The sequence below is a fragment of the Lathyrus oleraceus genome, chromosome 7 (genome assembly GCF_024323335.1).
Source record: "Lathyrus oleraceus cultivar Zhongwan6 chromosome 7, CAAS_Psat_ZW6_1.0, whole genome shotgun sequence".
Classification (NCBI taxonomy): Eukaryota; Viridiplantae; Streptophyta; class Magnoliopsida; order Fabales; family Fabaceae; genus Lathyrus; species Lathyrus oleraceus.
The window spans coordinates 142,831,443-142,855,173 of NC_066585.1; the positions used below are offsets into that span (position 1 = coordinate 142,831,443).

Consider the following 23,731-nt stretch of genomic DNA (forward strand, 5'->3'; position numbering starts at 1 on the left):
TCAAATTGAAGATCCTACCCAACATAATTTGAATTCTCACACGTTGCAAAACAAAGTATAGTTAATTGTTTCTAAGAACAACCTTCCACTAGACACAACGAATTGATTATGAGGTACATTTGGGCAACAACAATAAATTGCGGTAATAACTCAATAAATGACACGATTACACCAAAAACAAAATTGATTATGAGGTATATTTCCTATTCCAAGAATAATCATTCATTTTGGTTTAGTGTAACCGTATAAAATAATTATTTATATAAGAATATGATTTCCTCCATCATTTTATTAGTTTTTTTTGAAAAAAAAAATCTTTCTAAAATAGACCAAAAATATTTCAATTTTTTAATTGTTTTCTATATAAAAAAAGTGTTTTTTAAAATATTTTTTAAATAAAATGCAATACAAATTTCAGTTTAATTATAGAATAATAAATCATTCTACTTTTTTTATTTGTAAGAAGAGAATCACTCATTCAACATTTTTTATCATAGAATTTTGATTATTAAAATAAGTAAGAAATTCATAAGTTCTAGAAGATGAGATGAAATTAGTTTATTGAAATATAAAAGAAAAACAAAAAAAATGGCAACAATTTAAAATTTGGAATATCACCAAAATGTTATAGAACTAAAACTTTTCCCAATTTAATTAAAGTTTATTGTTAGCGAAGTTAAATTTTTAAGCTAACGAATGAATTAAATTATGGTTGTTGTATGTTTAATTTAAGATTTTCAGAAATGTAAGAGGAGATGTTTAAAATGAAATCACGCTTGTGATAGAAAATGTAAAAAAAGTTTTAATTTAAAAATAATCAATATTTTTAAATAAAATTTTAAAATAACCAATATTTGAACACATAATCTTTGGGTTGACAAAGTTTTTCCTATCTACTAGGTCAATTATCCAATTTGTTTGTACAAGTGCAACACAAATATATATTACATAAGTATTTCAGCATTATCAAAATAATTTGAAATAAATTATTGAATATTATATAAATATTTCAATTATTAATATTTAATATACTATTTTATTATTAATTCATAGTTAAAATATTAATATTTTTAAAATGAACTAACTTATTTAATTTGTTAATAATTAATTTATTTAATATTTCAACTATTTAATACGTATTTCTCACAATATTATTAAATATTAATTAAATATTTAATAAATTAATTAATAGTTGAAATAGTGGAAATATTAAATAATTGAAATATTTTATAAACTAATTATTTAATAAACTAAATATTTGAAATATTAATAGTTGAGATATTAAATAATTGAAATGTTTTATAAACTAATTATTTAATAAACCAAATAATTAATATCTTAATAGTTGAAATATTAAATAATTGAAATTTTTATAAACTAATTATTTAATAGACTAAATAATTGAAATATTACTAATAGAAATATTAAATAATTGAAATATTGTATAAACTAATTATTTAATAAAATAAATAATTGATATATTAATAATTGAAATATTAAATAATTAAAATATTAAAAGATGAAAATATTTAAGAAACTAATATCAAATAAAATTAGTTGGAATATTAAATAATTAGTTTATAAAAAATCAGTTTCTATACGTACTTTGATTTAAATTTTTAGTCTATAAAATACTAATCTATTAATAATTATTTTATTAATATTAAATATTTAGTCTATTAAGAATTATTTTATTAAATATTAAATATTTAGTCTATTAATATTTAACCTATTAAATATTTAATATACTAAATATTTAGTATATTAAATATTTAATATTTAATTAAGTTATTCTTTAATAGAATAAATATTTAATAAACTAAATAGTTGATATATTAATAGCTGAAATATTAATAGTTAAAATATTAAATAGTTGAAATAATATAACATAATTACTTAATGTATAATAATTAAAATATTTAATAATATTAATATTATTTCATATATCAATAAAAATAAAAGTAAAATATAATATCAAATAATTATTAAATAGTTTGAAATAAAAATTAGTTAATTAAACAATTATTTCAACCATAGATATTAATATGAAATAAAAGTTAATTTATTAAATAATATGAAATACTAATACTCAAGCACTTAATGAAATATTTAGTTATATATAGTTGAAATAAATTAATTAGTCATTAATAATTAAAATATTAAATAATCTAATAATACTGAATCATAGAATATATATATTCTTGTTTCAATATTTTTACAAAATATAATGGTTGCCCTAATGGATAGTTAGTTGTTTGTAATAACAATGGTCATTGATTCTGCCAAGTCAGTGATGTTAACGAACTCGCTAACTTATAGGGACCAATAGGGACCAATAGATTATTTAAGTCTTCTTTTTAATAATAAATACATAAGGATAACATAAATAATTGGATAAAAACACTTTTTTATTTGACATTGTGTATAAAGAATACAAGTATGGATCTTTGAATCAATGTTTATACTACATCAAAACATAAACCACTATAAAGAGACTTCTTCTTCTTCTTCTTTTTATTCTTCTTCTTCTTGATCCGATCTTTTTTCCTATAAAAAAATTGACCAAACCTTTAAATTATTTAAATATTATCCTCTTAGCATTTTTTATTACAAAATCATTAATAATTCGTTCATAATCAAGGTTCTTAAAAAAAATATTTTCAATTGAAATCAACGCAATAATATTTAATCTATCTTGTGACATAGTAGATCTCAAATAATATTTTAATAATTTTAATTTAGAAAAACTTCTTTCAGCCGATTCAACACTGATAAGAATAGTCAATATTATCCTATAAGTTATGCATGCATTAGAAAAACAATTAAAAATATTTAAAGAACTCAATATCATATAGCTTGATTTTGATCCAATTGTTAAAACGTCTCTAATAACTTTCAATACTTCAAATAAAATCTCACCATCAAGATCAAGAGAATCGTCATGTTTTAAACAAGTTTCAAGATGTTTACAACATGCTTTCAAGTCCCTATGAGATAATGATCTAAACCTTTCAATACGAAAGAAGAATCTAAAAATATTTTCATATGTGCTATATTGCTCAAATCTTCTATCAAGTGAGCCAATTGTTTGATCTACAATATATAAGAAATAATGATTTCCAAAAGACTCCTCAGCATACTCAAGATTCAGTTGTGTGGATAGAGATGGTTTTTATCATAGTGTTGTTTTCTACTGAATTTGACGATTTTGAATAAACACACGTTCAATCTCCATTTCATTCCCAATCTTTTCAGCACTAGCCTTATCATTTACAAATTCAGATTCTCTATATTTTTTCAAATACTTGATCAAACCTTTTACTAGTTTTATAGCTATATCAATACGTATGTCTTTTTTTTTACAAACTTTTGCTAATTTCATCATCAGTAGTTAATAATTCAAACCAAATAATCATATCTACTAAAAATTCAAAAATTCTAATTCCATGAGTTGCTAAAGATTCGACTTCACTCTTAATTTTGGGATCATTATCTTGTTCAACTAGTTGAAGTATTGCTTCTCTTACATATGAAGTTTGAGATTTAATTGCATATACATTATTCACATGACTTTCTTAACGTGTTTGTGATAATGGTTTAATAGTTAAACCTTTCACATTGTCTCTAAGAATTTTACAATGTTTTGTCGAATGAGAAAATACAGTATGAATACGTTGTAACACTCCAAAAAAGTCTTTAGCTTTAGTACAAGAATTTGCAATATCATAAAGTGTCAAGTTAAGGCTATGACAACCACCTGGTGTGTATAATGTGTGAGGACAAATATGCCTAGTCCTTATTTTAATGTACTTTGGACAGTATCATCATATCATAGAATGCATTCATCCTCTTACATGTTCAAAATATAAGTTCAACATGTCCAGGCATATATGAGCATATCATAGATGTGAATCATGCACTTGATCATCGTTAATATACTAGGTTCATAAGAGATTGTTTAAATTGGTCCAAATACATCTCAAAACTCATTTTTGGGAGTTTAAGAACTGTGAGTCGACTCATGACTCGGAGTATAACTCTCGAGTCTGAACAGGTCGACTAAATCCTGGGAAAATTGAATGAGTCGACTCATCCACATGTTGCATCGACTCATTGTCTATTTTCATTTGAACCATGTAGCCACGGGTCTGAACAGGTCGAGTCATAGGTCGACTCAATCCTGGAAAAACTCAGTTTGAGTCGACTCATCTCCTCTTTTACTTGAATAATTTTGCCTCAGATCCATACAGGTCGAGTGACATGTATGAACAGGTCGAGTGGTCGCTGGTTGGACTCAATAATCTGCTGTGTAATTTTGCAAAATAATTATGTTATGTTTGTTATTTGGTCCATGCATCATATAAATATTCTAGAGTCTCTTCTTCAACATTTAAACAAGAAAAGTGAAAGATATACACCAAAGTGCTCATCATCTTCATTCTTCATTGCATTTCTCAATAATCACACATAACAATCTTTGTTGAGCATTGTGCATTCCTGTCATGATAACGTTCATATAAGATTGTGTTATCTTAGTTTGGATTGAGGCTTTGTGTGGGGTTTTTCTTGAATAAAACATTGGGGTTTTGTCCTCAAAGAATTAAGGGTTCTAACATTTGCTTCACAGATTCAGCCGAGTGAAAAGTTTGAAGAACGGTGGGTTCGATCAAACAAGTAACGGTAACCGGAGGATTGTGAGGAAAGTTTAGGGTTCAAGCGACTTGCGTTCGAAATCAGACGAGCTGAAGTTTTGGAGAACGTGACGTTCTTGCAATAAGGTAGTTGTAATCGGAGGTTTGTTCGAAGTGCTTGAATGACTTGGTTCAACTTGAATCAAGGGGAGAGAACCAAATAGGATCTGCAACAATACTAGGAGTTGATTGGTGGTGATCATTTGTTCTCTTGTATTGACTTTGCAACGTGTTAATAAAAACATCTCTATTCTAGATTTAGAATTGAGGGCAGACGTACCTTACGCGAGGACTCTAGGGGAACTACCTCAACAAATTCGGTCTTGTTCTCTCTATCTCTTAACTCTTTAAATTCTGCATTAATTACGTTTTGTGTGAAATTAATAGTAAAATCAATATCGCTTGATTATTATGCATAGTAACTGTTCGATAAATTGGTTCAATCACTTTGATTGCAACTGAGTAAAATTCTGCACATTCAATTTGAGTGAAATTGGAACTTGGTGTGGAGTGCTCACCAAGTGTTCGATAAAATTAATCTCACACAAATATAGTAATATTTTACTTGCTCTCTTATTGTGTTAGCACATTATTAGAGGTAATGATATCAAAGATTGTAGTAGTTAATCGATTGATTTAGATAGTGGTTGATTATCTCTATCTTAGTTATTCCATTCGGTTTCACACATATCCGATCTTTCCCTTAACGAATCGTTTAAATGATTACAATCTAGGGTGCTTCCGCAACCGTTGAAAATATTTTTAAAAAGCGCTAAATTTCAAAAACTGATATATTCAACCCCCCTTCTAGATCGGTACTATCGTCTAACATAATGCTCTAGGGTTAACATCTAATAATTTTCTTTGGACACCTTGATATTTACCTTTCATGTTTTATTCATTATCATATCCTTGTCCTCTCACATTATTAATATCTAGACCAAGAGTTTCAAATATATTTTGTAATTCCTCTAACAATCCTTGACCTGTTGTGTCACACACTTTCAAAAATTCTACAAAAAACTCTTCAATTTTTATTGGACTTGTAGAAACATCCATACAACGTATAATGAGAGTCATTGGTTCTTGATGACTTACATCAGGAGTACAATCAAGAATCATAGAAGAATATTTTGCTTCTTTGATTTTTTCGACTATTGCACTTTTGACTTCATTACCTAACATGTTAATCAATTCATTTTGAATCTTATGACTAAGATAATAATAATGAATTTCATTATTCTTAATACGTTCAAAAGGTTTTTGCATATTCAACAATCATTTCAGCAAGAGAAAGAAAGTTTCCATTGTTTTCCACATTAATCATCTCATTTTTTCCATGAAATGCTAAATTTTGTTCAACTAGATATCTAGTAACAAAAACTATCCTAACCAATGCCCCAATTAGACTATTTAGTTGCTAAAATTATGGATATATTAATTGATTTTATTTTAAGGAAATTAATTGATTTTATTATACTCTTTATTTTATTTAGGGGAAATTACATTCATTTATTAAGTTTGACTTTGTAGTGCCCTATAATTTTGTCGGATAGTATTTTTCAAAAAGAAAAATTCTAGCAAGTATTTTTATAAGGGTCATGCTAACTTGTGCCCCAAGGACACAAGTTAAAAGCTAAATATAGTAAAAAAATATTGGAAATTGTGTGGTGAATTTAATACAAATTTATAATTAATAATCTTATTGTTTATTTCAATACGAATTTTTAATTTATGAATTTTTTAACTTGTGCCCCAATCCTTTTTAGAATAGAAAACTATATATATATATATATATATATATATATATATATATATATATATATATATATATATATATATGTGTGTGTGTGTGTGTGTAAAAAAAATTGGCGTCCCTAAAATTAGGGTGTCTTGGCTCCCGCCCAGCGAGCCTGTGCTCAGGGCCACCCTTGCCCCTCCCCATCATTTTTCACAGATCTTCTACCTATGCTCTTTAATTTTTCTTTAAAATATCTTCATATATGTTTTATTATATTCATAAAAGAAATAACGATTTAATTTATTCGGCAGTAAAGCCTTCGATGAAAATCCAACTATGGAATACAGGTACGTTCGAGCATCTTAATAGGAGATTTTCTGTTGGTTAGATTGAGATATTGTAGATGGTGAAAAGATCATAAGAATTCAAAGGCTAGTTAAAATGTACAACGATAATGAAGAAAGTCATTTCTGCGACTCAGTTAAAACTGACAGAGATGTTCGTATTATGATGCGCAGTTATGAGGAAATTGTCCTGATGGTTGTAATCGCATAGTTATGTTGTTTAGTCTTTGTATTTATTTGTCTTGTTGTTTAATTATTGTTTAAATTATTGTTTAGATTGTTGTAACTGAATGTTATGATATTTATGAAATGAACGTTGTTTTGAATATAAAGTAAAATGGTTACATATAAAATTATGTTGTTGTGAACATTACATAGGTTTATGACTTTGTAAACGGTAGATAGTAAGTTGAAAGAGTTCTGCTGAGCATTTGAACATGCCATTATGGCATGGAGTAAGGTATACGAAAGACTTAAAATTTTCCGCACTCACACTAACCTCTATCTAGTTCCACTCGAATGATATCCCCTCAATCTCGTTTGACTTTAATGTAAAAAATAGTAAAAAAATTAATTAAAATAATTTGTACATCTATTTTAGGAAGAGAATCTAATAGAAATATTTATAAATATATATATATATATATATATATATATATATATATATATATATATATATTATTTTTTTAAAATAAATAATTATATTCCGTTGTTAGATTAAAACTAAAATTAATGAATAAAATTTAAAATATCTCTTTTAAATTACTCTTAAAAGTAATGAATAAAATTTGGAATCTCTCTTTTAACTTACTCTTAAAGTAAAAATATGTTCTTTATATGTGTATATATAATATACAATGAATGAATATAAGTTTCTTTCATAAAATACTAATTAATATATAAATTAATAGGTATATTTAGATTCTTCCATTGTCTCATTAGATCTTGTTGTCCACCCACATTATGCCACTATTACTATTCAAATATTTGTTCAAATAGAGTATAAACATTATTAAAATTATCAAAGTTAAGCTTGATTACTATTTTAAAGGATGTCCTATTTTTGACCGATAAAAAAATAGTTTAATTATTAAAATTAACTACTACAAGCATATTCGCTATTATGTTAGACCCTCAAAAAAGAATACTTATTGAACACCCGTACCTAACATGATTTGAATTCTCACACGTTTTTAGGAACAAACTTTCACTAGACACAAGAAACCGATTATGAGGTATATTTGGTCAACAACAATAAATTGTGCTAATAACTCAACTAAATGATACGATTACACCAAAACAAAACTAAATACAGTAATTCGATAATTCAGCGCTCCTCACTCCTACAAGATTAAAAAAAAAACAATTTCTGTTAAATAAATTCAAATTAAAAACGAGTCTTTTTAAAACAAACATATTTAAAATTTAAATAACAAATTAAAGATTTAATTAAGGCAAAACAATTTAGTTCCGAACCCTAAGCTGGCAAGCCCCTATATATAAACGAGCCTTTGCTTCACATTGCCTCTCACAAATCAAACCAACCTTTTTCTTTGGCGTGTGGTTTCTCTATTGCCCCGATCACCAAACTCGTTCGTTCGTTCGTTGTGAATGGTAGAAACCCTAAGCGATTTTGATTTCATGCGCTCTCGTTTCTCATTGAGGGCGAGCGCTATTCTCCTTCCAGTTTCTCCTTCATCTGCTTTCGCTTTCGGCTCTTGCAAACAAGGTTGGTACTACCGCTGCCTTGGCGTCGACCCCTGAGAAACTTCCCCCAAACCAAATAACCAGACGCGATTTTGTTTTCTGTTACTTCTTTTTTTTTAGAGATTCAGTTTTGGACTTTTAGGTTCTTTCATTGTTTGATTTCTCCGGATCGGTGATTTTATTTGTTGATCGAAAAGATGTTGATGAATAAGCATAAGAAAAACCAGAACGCCAATGCTAAGAGGCTTCTGATCAGTATCAATGTGTTTGGAAGCGCCGGACCGATCCGATTCGTTGTGAAGGAGGAGGAACTTGTTGCGGCAGTTATTGATACTGCTCTCAAGTCCTATGCTCGCGAAGGGAGACTCCCGGTTCTCGGAGGAGATATCAGAACTTTCGCTCTTTATTGCCCACTGGTCGGATCTGATGGTAATTTCTAATTTTCATAATTCTTTTTGCAATTTTATGTGAATTTTGTTTGAAATTAACTCGTTCTGAATTTGATTGATGTTTTTTTGCAGCTTTGAGTCCATGGGACACAATTGGATCAGTTGGAGCCAGAAATTTCATGCTGTGCAAGAAGCCACAAGCAACCACCGGAGATGAAGCTGCCAATGGGACTGGGACTGAAGTGGTTTCCCGGAGTAGAGGTGGAAGTTGGAAGGCTTGGTTCAACAAGTCTCTGAATTTGAAGATTTCTATCCATTGATCAATCAAGTTTTAAATTGTGTGCCAGCATTAAATAACTTATCATGTACTAGTACTCTGTTCTAGCTAGCAGAACTTTTGTAGAACTTTTGTTTTTTTGAGATTACTCTTCTTAGAGATTGTAGTTTTCAGTTTTGATCAATAAAAATTGAAATTTTGGTTTCAGCTTTGATTAACAGCATGTTTAATTTTTTGTTTTGATAAATTTAATGTCTTTCAAATATAAATTCTTTATTCGGAATGTTTACTTAAAAATCTCTAGTCTAAGACTTTGAATTATGCTTAAAAATTAAAATAAATGTTTCCTCTTGGTAATGTGCCAAATATTTTCGGAGCATATACTTGTCACGCTGTTATTGAAACGTGAGGCCGATCTAATGGTGTGCTCTGTCGGTCAAAATTACGGTCTTAATTAATGAATAAAGTCTTTAATTAATGTTTTTGTGGGAGGCTCTCAAATAAGTCCATATATAACATAGTACATATTACATCTAGATATTTTTTATTTTAAAAATATAATTTATTTATGCAATTTAAATATTTATTTTTATGGAAAATTGTCAAGTGACAAATTATATCTAGATATTTTTTTAAATATAATATATTTATGAAATTTTAAATATTTATTCTTATATCAAAGATGTAAATTTATGAGTCTTATTTATAAAAGATAAAATATTTTTTAAATTTTTTCAATAATCAATTTATTTGTGCTAATAATAACACATGCATTAATTATTTAATAAATTTAAAAACTAGTTCATTTCTTATAAATATAACCAATGAATTATAACTATTCATTTCTATGCTATTTTTAATATTTTGCTAAAACTTCAAAATTATAATAAAATAAAATTTAAAAATACTTTTAGAAATCTTAATAACTTGTCAAACAAATTGATGGAAATATTACAACAATAATTACTTCTATTAACTTATTTTCTTTACTATAAAATCCATAAGTCTTTTTTATTAGTTTGATCCATTTAAATTTCATTTAAATTTCTACTATGAATGCTCCCCTACATTCTCTCTAATTTGTCATTTTGAATCTTATATTATTTAATCTTAACATAGATCCAACATAATATCATAATCTTCAATATACTTATTTTATTTTTAATATTTTCGTGTCATATAAAACACGATCTTTCTTCTCTTTCAACCATCTAATTTAAATTAAATGATTTACCCTTTATTTTATTTATCCATCTATATAATATATGATATGATATGTTCTCCATCTTTCATATCTAGGTTATAAACACTTCTCTATTTGCTAAATTTGTCTTACTTCTACTTAGGCAAAATTCATACACTTATAAGACTTGTCTCTAAATATTCAACTTCTCATTTAAATTTTCCTTGAACTCTTCAAGTAGAAATTTATCATCTACAAAAAGTAAATATCTTGATGATAACTCTTGAATGTGTTTCATAAGTATATCAAAAACTAAAGGAAATATATAATGGTTTAAGGTTGATCTTGGATGCAACCTAGTGTTATGGAAAAATCATTCACCTATCCACCTTATGTCCTTACACTAGTCAAAACCCCTCATACTTTTTTTTTTCATAATTTGGCACAAAATCTCTCTAGGAACTGTGTCATATGTATTCTCTAACTCAATAAAAATTAAGTATAAGTCTTGTTGATTCATATGATATCACTCTATCACTCGTCATAATAAATAGATTGCTTCCATGGTCGACCTCCTAGACATAAAATCAAATTGAATATCAATAACTGCAATCTCTTTTTTTAGTTTACGTCCAATCGCTCTTTCCTTTTACTTTATGGTATGACTCGTAAATTTGATCCTTATATAATTTGCATAATTTGTATATCTCGTTTGATTTTATAGATTTAAATTTAAGTCTTTCTTCTCCATTTATGTGACATTTGTTTTGCCCTCATTATTATTTTTAAAATATTGGCAAGTCACTCAATACCGGTATCTCTAAGACATTTTCACATTTTAATAAATATGTTGTCTGATCCAATCACATTGTTATTATTCATCATTTTCAACACTTCTTTTACATAGTATTTTTTAATCCTCTCATGTTAATTATAGTTTTCATCCTCTTATTTAATGGCTAAATTGTTAGAGTGTGATAATATTTCATATCCTTTATTAAAAAAATTGTAAAAATATTTCTTTAGTCTATCTTTTTTCTTAATCAAAACCACGTCTTCTTCATCTTTGACACATTTCACTTGATCCAAATCTCTTGTACTTATTTATCTTGTATTAGTAAGCATGAATATATATTTTCCCCTCCTTAGTTTCTAAGGATTCGTCTTACCTTTCTTTAAAAAACTTCAAGTTTCGACATTTTTGCACCTAAACTAATATTTAAAAAAAAATCATTTTTACCCTAACTTTACTCTGAACACTTTCATTCCTTCACCATGATTTTTTACCGCTAGGTCCAAGCCCCTTTAATTCTTGCTACATCTCTCTTGATATTTTTCTAATCTCTTATATCATTTTGTCTCACATATCATTGGCACTTTCTTGTGGATGCTCGAAACCTCTTTTGAAGTTCTTTTGTTTTCACCATTCAAATGTCACCACTTAATTCGTGGAGCCCTTTTGGGAGTTCTTATTGTTATTATCCTCTTGGCTCTTACATCTATAATCAATACCCGATGTTGGACAGACAAACTCTCTTCTGATATAACTTTATAGTCCAAACAATTCTTTCTATTTGTTTCATAATAAGAAAAAAAATGTATTTAAAAATATTTAACTCTACTTTTTTGAATATGATAAGATGTTTGTCTCATTTTCTAAAGCATATATTAGCTTTAGAAAGATCAAAAGTCAAAATTTAAGATGAATTTATCCACATTTACTTTTTCGAGATCATACCCATGCACTCTCTAAAAACCTCTCGATATGCTCCGTATCTATCCATTAAGATCCCCTTATAAAAAAAATATTTTCATCTTAAGGTATATCATAAAATAAATAAACACAAGTCCTCTTATTTTTTTCAAAAAACTTTACTTTAAGTTGACCTCCAATCTAAGGTGTGTAAATACTAACTATACTGAAGATGTCATATTTTGCTACACATTTCAGGATTATGATATGACCTCCTTGAAAGTATAAATAATTTAAAAAGGTGTTTGACTTTATTAAATTTATTTATATTAATTTTATAAACTAAACTGATCAGTGTTTTAAAAAGCAGTTTAATAACGATATAGTTTTGTTATAGAGACCAGTTTACTCAATTGAGTTATCCAATTTAATTCAATTTATATCATGCAATTCGATCAGTGAGTCAATGGTTCTACCAATATACTAGTGACCTAATACCCTCATTGTTTTGATGATTGGTCTAATTTTTAAAAGTAGTAATAGAATTATGATTCATGATCTTTTATCATATAGTAATAAGTATATATACAATCATGTTGAGTTATGGTTGACTCATCAAGATAATTGCTAATCAATGTAAATTAATGCCTAATCAATATAGAAAATGATAATAATTGATACAATAAATATTTTATATTCTAATATGTCCTCGTCGTCGAAATTAAAGGTTGACGAATGTTAAGACTATCTATGAATTCATCAAATAACTACAATGGAAGGCCCTTTGTGAAAATGTCAGCTACTTGGTAACGAGACGGAACATATAGAGCACATATTTGACCTTTAGCAACCTTTTCACGCATAAAGTGGATATCCATTTCAATATGTTTTTTGCGTTGATGATGGATAGGATTGCTTGACAAGTAGACAACATTGACATTGTCACAGTAGAATAAAGTAGTTTTCTTGACTAGACACTAGAGTTCTAACAGTAAGTTTCAAAGACAACATGATTCAACAACAACATTAGCAACACCATGATATTATGCTTCAACACTAGAGCGAAATAAGGTTAGTTGTCATTTTGTAGACCAAGAGACCAAATTATCCCCAAGATAGACAAATATTCAAATGTGAATTTTCTAGTATTTGGACAGCCTCCCTAGTCAACCTCAGTATATGTGGTGAGTGTATCAACTAGGGAAGGAGAGATATGGAGACCATGGGTAATTTTACATTTAATGTACCTAATAATTCGCTTCAAGGCATTCATGTGTTGTGTTTGTGGATCATGCATAACGAGACACACTTGTTGGACGACATAAGTTACCCCAAGTATTGTGAAAGTTAAATATTACAATGCACCTGCAAGGCTTTGATATTTAGAGGGATCATGATATGGGTTACGCGAGAGTCCATTAAGCTTTGCTTTAGTGTTCACTAGGGTAGAAACCGACTTGCAAGATGACATGATAGCTCACTAAATTATCTCTTTGGCATATTTTTTCTGAGAGAGAAATATGCCACTTGATTTTCTAGTAGTTGAGATACCCAGAAAGCAACTGAGAGGACCTAAATCTTTTGTAGCAAATTCAGAACTGAGTTTAGACATGATGGACTTATGAAGAGGATCAGATGAGGAAATAAGAAAAATAACATCTACATATAGAAGAATGTATGATATGTCATTATCGCTGTGATAGATGAACAACAAATGATCACATGCATTGTGTGAGAAGCCCAATGTATCAACAAATTCGGTAAAACATATATACCAAGCACGGGGTTCTTGATTAAGGCCATACAAAGACTTATTTAGTAAGCATACATAATCAGGATATTGAGGATCAAGAAAACTAAGAGGTTGATACATGTAAACCGTTTCATTAATGTTTCCATGTAAGAAAGCATTTTTGACATCCAATTGATATAGACACCATGATTTTGAGATAACAATACTTAGAGCTGTCTGTATAGTTGCGGGTTTTACCACTGGACTAAAAGTTTCACCGTAGTCTACACCAGTTTTTTGGTTAGAGCCATTTCTTACTAGGAGAGATTTGAATCTTTCAAAGGAACCATCTGATTTATTTTTATGCTTGAAAACTACATAAACTTCGAATGACATTAGCATTATCCTGACGTGGTACTAAATCCCACGGCTTGTATTCAATAAGAGCATCATATTAGTATTTCATAACCATTTTTCAATTATGGCCTTGTAAGGCATTTATAGGATTATTGGGCAAATGAGAAATGATGGGTGAATTAGAGATGTGGAGGTTAAAAAGTTTGCATGGTCATTTATAGGTTTGAAAATCCCATGTTAAGCTCGGGTGGTCATTTTAGGAGATAATGGAGGATTGACTAGAGAATGAGTATGTGATGGTATGGTAGTAGGAGAAGGCATGTTAGAAGTAGGGGCTAATGGAAAGTTTGTGTTATTGATGGTATGGATTGGCGTTTGACGTGGTGTAGGTGAGATGTGTAGGGGTGAGGCCGAGGGGTTAGGTTGGACCGAGGGGTTGGTTCGAGTGCTGATCGTGGTATGTGGCGTGTTAGGTGTAGGAGTGAGACGCATTAGTTGATTTATGGTCAATTTAGGTAACATGTTACATGGAAAAGGTTCATCTTGTTTTTAAAAATTCATAGCATGAGGATCCGGGAACATGTGAAGTAGAGAAGGAAAATTTTTTTCATAAAAAATAACATGCCTAGAAATGATTATTTTGCGACTACACAATTCAAAACACTTTTATCCTCTATGGTTGGTTGAATATCCTAAGAAGACACATGGTGTTGACCTTAGCTGATGTTTATTTATAGTAGTGGACGAGATTAATGAAAAACAAAGACACCTAAAAACTTTAAGATGATAGTACGAGGGACATTTTTTATAAAGAATTGTAGTTGGTGTTTGAAGAGCTAAATTTTTGTTTGGAAGAATATTTAACATATAGGTAGCCATTTGAAGAGCATGATGCCAAAAATAATGTGGTAGGGAGGGATATGCAAAAAGTGTACGGACAATGTTGTTTATAGTATGAATTTTTATTTCGATTTTTTCATTTTGAGGTGAGGCGTGATGACATGAAAACCTGAAACTCATTCCATTTAACTCACAAACTTTATGAAAATAAGTGTTAGTCATATTCTTTACCATTATCACATATAAAACATTTTAGGCCTCTTTCAAATTGTGTTTTAATGTGATTAAGAAATTGGAGAAAAATGGAGTAAGCTTGAGACTTATTTGCAATAGGAAAAGTCATAAGAAATTTGTAAAATCGTCAAGGAATTATATATAATAATGATGACCACCAGAACTAAAAGTTGGTGATGTCCAAAGATCACTATGCATAATATTAAACGAAAATGAAGTGTGAGATAAAGAGTCATAAAATGGTAGTTTTATTTATTTTCCATATTGACAAGACAGACAGACAAAATTGTTCTGAAACTTATTATAAAAAATAAAATTATTTCGATGAAGAGAATCCAAAACAAATGCTCCTGGATGTCCTAAGTGAGCATGCTATAATTTTTTGGATAAAGTAACAAAAGCAAATGGTGTTGTGCCTTAAGTGCATGTTCTTGGAGTAAGAGGATAAAGTTCACATGAGCTATTACATCATATTAACGACATCCATGTTTGAAGATCCTTCATAAAAAAACTAAATGGATCAAATTTAACATAAACTTCATTATCAATGGTAAATTTTCGACATAAACAAGGCGTTTGATTAATTTGGATGCATGCAAGACATTATTCAAGGTTAAGGGAGTGTGGGAATTGGTTAATAATGCATTGCCACGACCAATAATTCAAATATTATGACCACTATCGACAACAATATGATTACTTATGTTGGAATAAGATGTTGGATCACCTTTGTTTTCTCTCATGTGAGATGTGACTCATGTGTCCATGTATCATTGCTCATCAGGATGAGGCATAAATAAAGTGTGCATTGCAACCTGAATATTTGTTGGTGTGTATGACGGTTGTACTGAAGTGATATGTGTCTGTTTGGAGCGACCGATTGCTGCCAATTTCTAGTTGCAGGATATGGGCAATGAGGGGTGGACCATGGTTGCCACTGTGTAGCCCAAAGAGGATATGCCCATGTCTGTTATGGATAGGGTTGATTCCACACCCCTAGTTGATAATGGTGCGATCGTCCTCCTCAACCACTACCACAACCACAATTTCGTCTACCACGGTTGCTGCCTAAGCCACTGCTTCCACCTCGAATGTCAATGTTACTGTTGTTATGTTTGGCGCGAGTATGAGGAGAAACAGGAGGTATGTTTTTCTTAGAAGTAATAAGCACAAAGTTATCAGTGTTGTGTTGTTTGCATTTTTCCAGTGTCGTTTCTTCCAAGACAACCATAGACCGATCCTTGTAAAGAGGAGGCAGATTTTAACAATGACAGATTTGAGAGCCAACAACAACATATGCATCGGAGAGACCGAAAACAAGTTGAAGCATCATGCGTTCATTTGATACAAGTGCACCAACATTAGATAATTGATCAGAAAGAGACTTAATGTGTTGGCAGTATAAGGAGGCTTCTTGGAATTGTTCCATGGTGACCTAGGAGAATTCTTGCTATAAATATAGAGCACACCAGTTCTTGTTATCAAAGAAAATGTTAAAGAGACGTTCTCGAACTAGTTGTGTGGTAGGGTTACTCTCTCTATATATATTCTTTCAAGATTTTATCTTCAACCAATATAAAACTTAAATTCTTTTCCAATACACAATGTGATAAACAACAAGGTTCGATCGATATACTCTATACCATAATAGAATTTTGATTCGTGATCTTTTATTATATATTAATGAATATATATACAATCATGTTGAGTTATAATTAACTTGTCAAGATAATTTAGTAATCAATATACACATCAATGCCTAATCAATATAGATAATACTTGATACAATAAATATTTTATACATCAATGCCTATTCAATATAGATGATACTTGATACAATAAATATTTTGTAATCTAATAAGTAATGGTTAAATATTAAGTCAAATTGATGATGAAGTGTATAATATGAGAACTTAATTAATAATAAATTATCAAATATAGAGATTAATATATATATATATATATATATATATATATATATATATATATATATATATATATATATATATATATTAAATAGAGTCGAAGACATTTTTAAAATATTCCTAAATTTGGTATTTATCGCTGGTCTAATGTCTCTCACTCCTAAGCACGTAATGTGTAATACTACGCACAACGTTAAAATTTCAAGTTGGGGTTGTATTTATCATTAGTCTAATAACAAAAACTAAAATTTATGATGATAGTTGGTTAGAACCTTAGACAAGCTAGTCAACTTAATACTTGATATATACCATGTTGCTTATCACATTGTGTACATATATTTTATTATTTTATAAATAAGCTGTTTCTGAACCGAATATAAACCGATAACAAAAACAAAAAAAATATTATTAAATATAATATTTATTTGTAATATTCAAATCCAACTTTGCCACAGGCTGTATCTATAGCAGGCTTCCTAGTGGCTTTTCTTGGACATATTCTATTTTGACCTGTTAGGCCGAATAGAGAACCGAATGGCAACGCAACGACTCAGAAGCTGCTGGATAAAATTGATAGATTCTTTTGCTTCTAATATATACCATATTAGGATTATCGTGTAATGTGCAGAAATGTGTTTCTAGAAGAGGACTAGAACATTTTTACAATAAAGCACATAAAAGTTGATATCTCAAATAGGGTATTTAGGTGCTGCTATTGATTGGTGTAGGGAGTACAGAATTATTAGGCTCAAGTTAAATGAGTGGAATCTCGTACTTATTTCTCTGATTATAGATCTCACATTTTTTATTCTGAAATTTATTTAAGAGCATATTTGGTAAAACTTGAAATGTAAGTTAAGGAATCAGGTCCCAAATTAATGGCTTCAAAGACAGATTGGTAGAAAAAGAGTTGGCGCAGGAAATTTGTAAATGGAAGGCCTATGTTCATTAAAGATTTTAGAAATAGACATGTATGACTAATTGTTACGAAGAACAGGTGTCAATGTCCTATAAAACGTACCAAATTCCGATCGGTTCAAGATATATATGAGGTCTAACTAGAATATATATATATATATATATATATATATATATATATATATATATATATATATATATATATATATATATATATATATATATATATATATATTTCGGAATTCTTTGAAGTCGAGTTTATTGGAGGTCGGATATGAAGAGGTAAGTAGGTCGGGTAATCATAATCATATACAAATTGGAATTTAGTTAGAGTTCGAGATCGGCACGTTGGAGCCGACCATGTGATATCTCAAAGGGAAAAATAAGTCGGACCCGACTTTAATGCTAGGAAATCATATGAATGATCACGGAGAATGATTACGAAATACCTCCATGATTACATGGGTGTAGTGGTAAATTCATGACCATTAAGCTATGGATAAACTTGACGTCAATAAAACCAAAGTCGTCACCGCGCTTTTATTGTTTCAAAAGAAAAATGACAAAAGTACGAATAAAATTCAAAGATAAGAAGTTTTCAAATCAAAACTAATAAAATGTCAAAAATTACATGTAAGGGGGTTGGTTACACAGAGGGAATGTATTAGCACCCAAAGTATCCTATGTACTCATAGGGAACCATTTTTTGTGTGCAAGTGTTTTGGTTAAAAATGATGTTTGACAAAAAAGGAGTGAGGGGATGAGAAAATAATTTATTAATTATATTTTTGTGTTTTACAAGACCTTCGGTCTTATGCCTACGTACCAACATAAAAATGAGGGGTCAAAATCCCGTAGTTCGTGGTAAAAATTTCAAAGAAGTTGGTGAATTGATTTTAGCAAAGATTTTAAAAGAAAAGGGCACAAAATGACCAAAGATTTGAATGAGGTTGTTAGTTATTTTTATCTTTTGAAATTAAAGTCAATATGGTTAAGTTCATTCACATGTTTGATTAAGAAAAATAGGTTGAAAATTCAATGGCATAAGACCGTTTTTATTCATTTAAAGCATGTATAAGTTTGAAAACACAAGCAAAGAAAGTTTTGAAAAGAGGGAGAAATTTGAAATTAAAGAAATGGAAGGAGATGAAGAGACTATCTTAGACAAGAATTAAAAGTTAAGAGTTGAAAAGATCTGACAAATGGGATGCAAACCACAAGACAAGAATGTCAGATAGAAACTCATTTCCTTTGGACTTTTGAGCAAGCAATAAGCATAAGCAAACATCCAAGTAAATCATATGAAGACCAATATATCAAATAAAGATAGCCATAATATCCAAGCAATCACTCCAGTAGTTAGCAGTCTTCATTGTCCTCCAATGTATCAAATGAAAATATTCCTTGGCAAAATCTCAGAAATAATCATCAGATATCAATCACAAAGTCAAAATACCAACTTAAACATAGAGACCACATAGCAAGCAAACCAAATGGAAACTCAAGGCTTGGTATCAGATGAATGACATTGGCCAAGATAGTTTAGTCTCAAATAATGACATTGGCCAAGTCCTCAAAGCATAAGGAGGTTGCCTATTATAAGTCCAAAAGTTCAGATCAAGTCCAACAGTCCATCAAGATATTTTTTTAAGGTTTTTTTGTTGTTATTAAGGTATCTTAAGGTCCTAATACCACAAACAGAATAAAATCACAAACACATAATATATACAATCACAAAATATGACTCAAATGAGCAAAGTGAAAAGGACTGAAACATAAACAAGTTGCATGAAATGTAAATGGCTATGAATGATAAAGGTACTGAAATATAAATTGCATTAAGTAAATGACTTGAAAATAAAGCAACATTAATAAAGAGTTAGTCAAATATTAGTGAAGAGTTCAATTTGTTTAAGTTATTCTTTGGAGAACACTCAACCATTCATTCACAAGTATGAATACATGAACCAAGACATCATCCACGAGAAGGGCTCCAACTTGGATAAATCAACAAGTATGCCACTAGCTCTCATTAATGGGAAAAGGTCAAGTCTTCACACAATGCCATGAAGAATGGGAGACTTACAATCTCACTTACAAGAATATTATGCCTTTTGGAACAAATTTAACTCTATGTTAAGCAATCGTAATTGAACTTATGTAGAAGTCACAACTATCTGAGGCCGGGCAATAAAGATGTTGGTGTTAATGCATGTTAGAGACTTGGTATAAAGAACCAAACTCTTAAAACATATCACAATAAAAAATAAAGTGGGAAAGACCTATCTCAGTCAGACTCATGTTGATTCATCTGACACAAGGTTATTGATGAATCAACTAGAATTTGACTTGAAGAGAATTCATTGGTCAATGATGTATTGGAGAAGAATAGGGATGAAGTTGAAGAGGGAAGGGAAAATAGAAACCCAAATTGATCATAGGAGGAATTTCATCTGATCAATACTATCCTTACATTTTGGGGGATGAAATGTACATTTCATCAACCCCATAAGTCCAATAGAATTGATCAAATGGAAGTTCAAATCAACCATGATCAAGATCAAACAGAAAGTCAAACATCACAAAATTAAACAAAAGGATTGTAAGACCCTAATTTTGACCCTAAGATCCCTCATGGCATCATATCATTGCACATTGCATTGCCTCAAGGATCATAGCATCTTGGCTCCTTACCTTTGGGTGGGATCTCTTGAGAGTTGGTTTGAGATCACCAATCATGCTTGAATTGTATATTATTGTTTTTCTCATTTTGTTTACTAACCAAAAGCACAAAAATATGTCACTAACATCTTTTGTTTGTAGCTTGAGCAGTCACAAGATCCAAAGCTTCTAGGAGACCCTATGCTCATTAATGTGACCAGTTGAAGGTGAAAGCAAGCATGACAATGTTTCACAAGGCTCTCATTCATCAAATATGTCTCCCAAGTATCTCAATTCATCATTTTGATCAAATCAAACCAAAGGGTTTGAGGCTTGTTTCCCAAGGAAACCCAAATTCATCTGTTCATCAACTGTGCCTTGCTCATGAAGCAACCTCAACCCATGATCAAATACAATCAAGGGAAGTTCTTCCATTCATCATTTCATGCATATTTGAACTTATTTGAGTGTCCTCAATCATCAATTCATCAAGATATGAGGTTTGGACTTGAGAAGTTGATCAGTCAATTCATCTGACTATTTTGAATTACACTGAGACCTAACGTTTGATCTGTTTGTCAAATGGAGATAACCCCAAGATAAAAAATGTTCTTAAGAACCATATGAACAACTTTCATGTTCATCAAAAATACATTTGAAGCTTGCAAGATCATCATCCATTTCAAAACATTACAGGTCATTTTGACTGAAACCCTAATTTTGGATCAACTTTCGAAGAACATAACTCCTTCGTTTTTCATGATTTTGAGATGGGATAAAATGAATTGGAAAGTTTAAGATGTCTAATTCAATTGTTATGTTGGACAAATTTTCAAAATCCTAAAATAAATACATGTGATAATGCAAAACATTATAGGTCACTTTGGACCAAAGGCATTGAAATGTGAAAAAGTCCAACTTCAAGCGCCCATAACGTCTTCATAAAAAAACCAAATTATGCAAAATTTAAGTCCAAATTGATTTTCTTGAAAATATCTACAAATTTCATGTTGAAGGTTTTGTCATTTGGAGTTTGCATCATTGAAACAGAAGGGCTTGAAGTTTGGCCATTTTTGAAATTCTCACATATACATGTTTTGCACCTTACACTTCATGATCATTTTTCACTAATTTACAAATGTAAAATGAAGTTTTGGTCAATATAACAATTAATCCTCATGCCAAAAGCTTTCCAACCATTACCCATAAGGCTATGTGTCACTTTTGGAAATGCCATTTTCGAAGGGTTGAACATATTGGTACAATTTTGGAAACTCATTAAAAATGCATTGCATGAGCTCAGCACACATAATCTGCACGTCCATTATGATTTCATTTAGCATCAGCTTGCAAATCCAAGTGGAATTGGGGCCTCCATGCGCCTGTACAGGCTCATGCATGGAGGCCCTTTCCATCCATGCACATGCCATGCACTCAGCCATCTCTTGCTATAAATAAGTGCTTCATACTCCTCATTTACACAACCTAAGGGCGCCTTACATGCTGCACGAATCATTCCTCAACCATACTCAAAAGAACTCACCTTTTCTTTCAAAATTTTCAGATCTAAATTTCAATTTCCTCGACTGATTTTTAGATCTACAGTTCCTAAGCCTTGCTCACCTTGATCCATAGAACACACTGCAAGCTTAAGCATCAAGAGATCGTGCTCTCAAGTTCTTCATTTCAGAATTTGTTTTCTTCGAATCTCTTTGTATATAGCATATTTCTTGTTGTTGCTGGGTTGTCTGAAGTCCTCTCCATAGAGGCAATCATTTTGTGCTTTGAATTGTTGAAATCCAACAAGTTTCAGTTGAACACCACAAAATCAAGCTCTGATTCCTTTTTCTATGGAAGCCTAGAGCAGAATTGGTTGGTATAGGGGTGATGTACATCACCCTAACTTTCATTTGATACCAGGATCGTGGCATTTGGTGGAGTTTTATTCTCTGTAATTTTTGTTCGGTGCCGGAAGTTGGCCGGAGAAGACGGTGATGTACACCACCGTCTGGTCTCCAGATTGAATATGGACCGTGCATCCTTGTTTCCATATTTGATCCAAGCCGTCCCATGTTATGACTTTTTAATAGGCAACGTGTGATGCATTGACTGAAGCGCATGATGGATGCGCGCATGTGGTCCACATGATTTGCCAGCTCATTTAATGAGCTTCATCCAACGCTTCTTGTTTTTTCGTATTATTAATTTCTGATTTCAATTTTCTTTTTATTTTTTAAATTCCATTTCATTTCAAAAAATCCTATCTCCTTCATTATTGGTCCAAAAAATGTGAGACCAATTGCATTTTTCTTATTTTAAATCCTAGTTTCTAAAAATGATTTTTAATATTTTTTATTTTATCATTTGATATTTTTTATGAATTTTCTCTTTTCTGGTTATTTTTAATTCATTTTAAATAGTTTTTGATATTCAAAAAAATACAAAAATATTTTTCCAACCTATTTGAATGATGATAGATCTATGAAAAATATTCTCATCAGTTTATTAATTGATTTGAGATTTATTTGAGATTTTAATTCAATTAGGTTATTTTTATGCATTTTTAATTGATTAAAAATAGTTTCTAACTTCTAAAAATGCTGAAATTTTTTGTCAAACTTTGTTTGACCTTGTTGAACTTAGGATAATTCACTTGGACTTTTCAAAGTTGATTTGAAGTGAATTTGAAGTTTGGCCTTTCTTTATTATTTTAATTCAAGTATTATTTTAATTTTGAAAAATACCAAAAATATTTTATTTGTTTCTTGACTTTTAATCTTCATCTTGCTTCTGTTTACTATTATTTGACCTTGATTTCATATCTCTTTGGTCAATGCTTGTTGATTCTCTCATTTCATTTCCATTAATGCACTTTAATATTCTTCTTCTTCTTCTTCTTCTTATTTTTCCTTTTTTGATCAATGAGTTAAAGATTGGTGGTTAGCCTTGATACATGGGAGGTTTAACCTTCCTTGATTCAAATCTAATTCATCTTGATCATGGATCAAGTGAATGGCTTTGCATTAAGGATAGGTTGCT

General features: G+C 29.9%; 1 protein-coding gene across 1 annotated transcript; it reads left to right on the forward strand.

The window, feature by feature from the left end:
• Positions 1-8,296: 8,296 nt before the first annotated feature.
• On the forward strand, positions 8,297-9,356 carry LOC127105206 (uncharacterized protein At4g22758). The gene is made up of 2 exons (XM_051042371.1): positions 8,297-8,912; positions 9,005-9,356. The coding sequence occupies exons 1-2, from the start codon at positions 8,681-8,683 to the stop codon at positions 9,190-9,192; spliced, it is 420 nt and encodes a 139-aa protein (XP_050898328.1). The 5' UTR covers positions 8,297-8,680; the 3' UTR covers positions 9,193-9,356.
• The last annotated feature ends 14,375 nt before the right edge of the window (positions 9,357-23,731 follow it).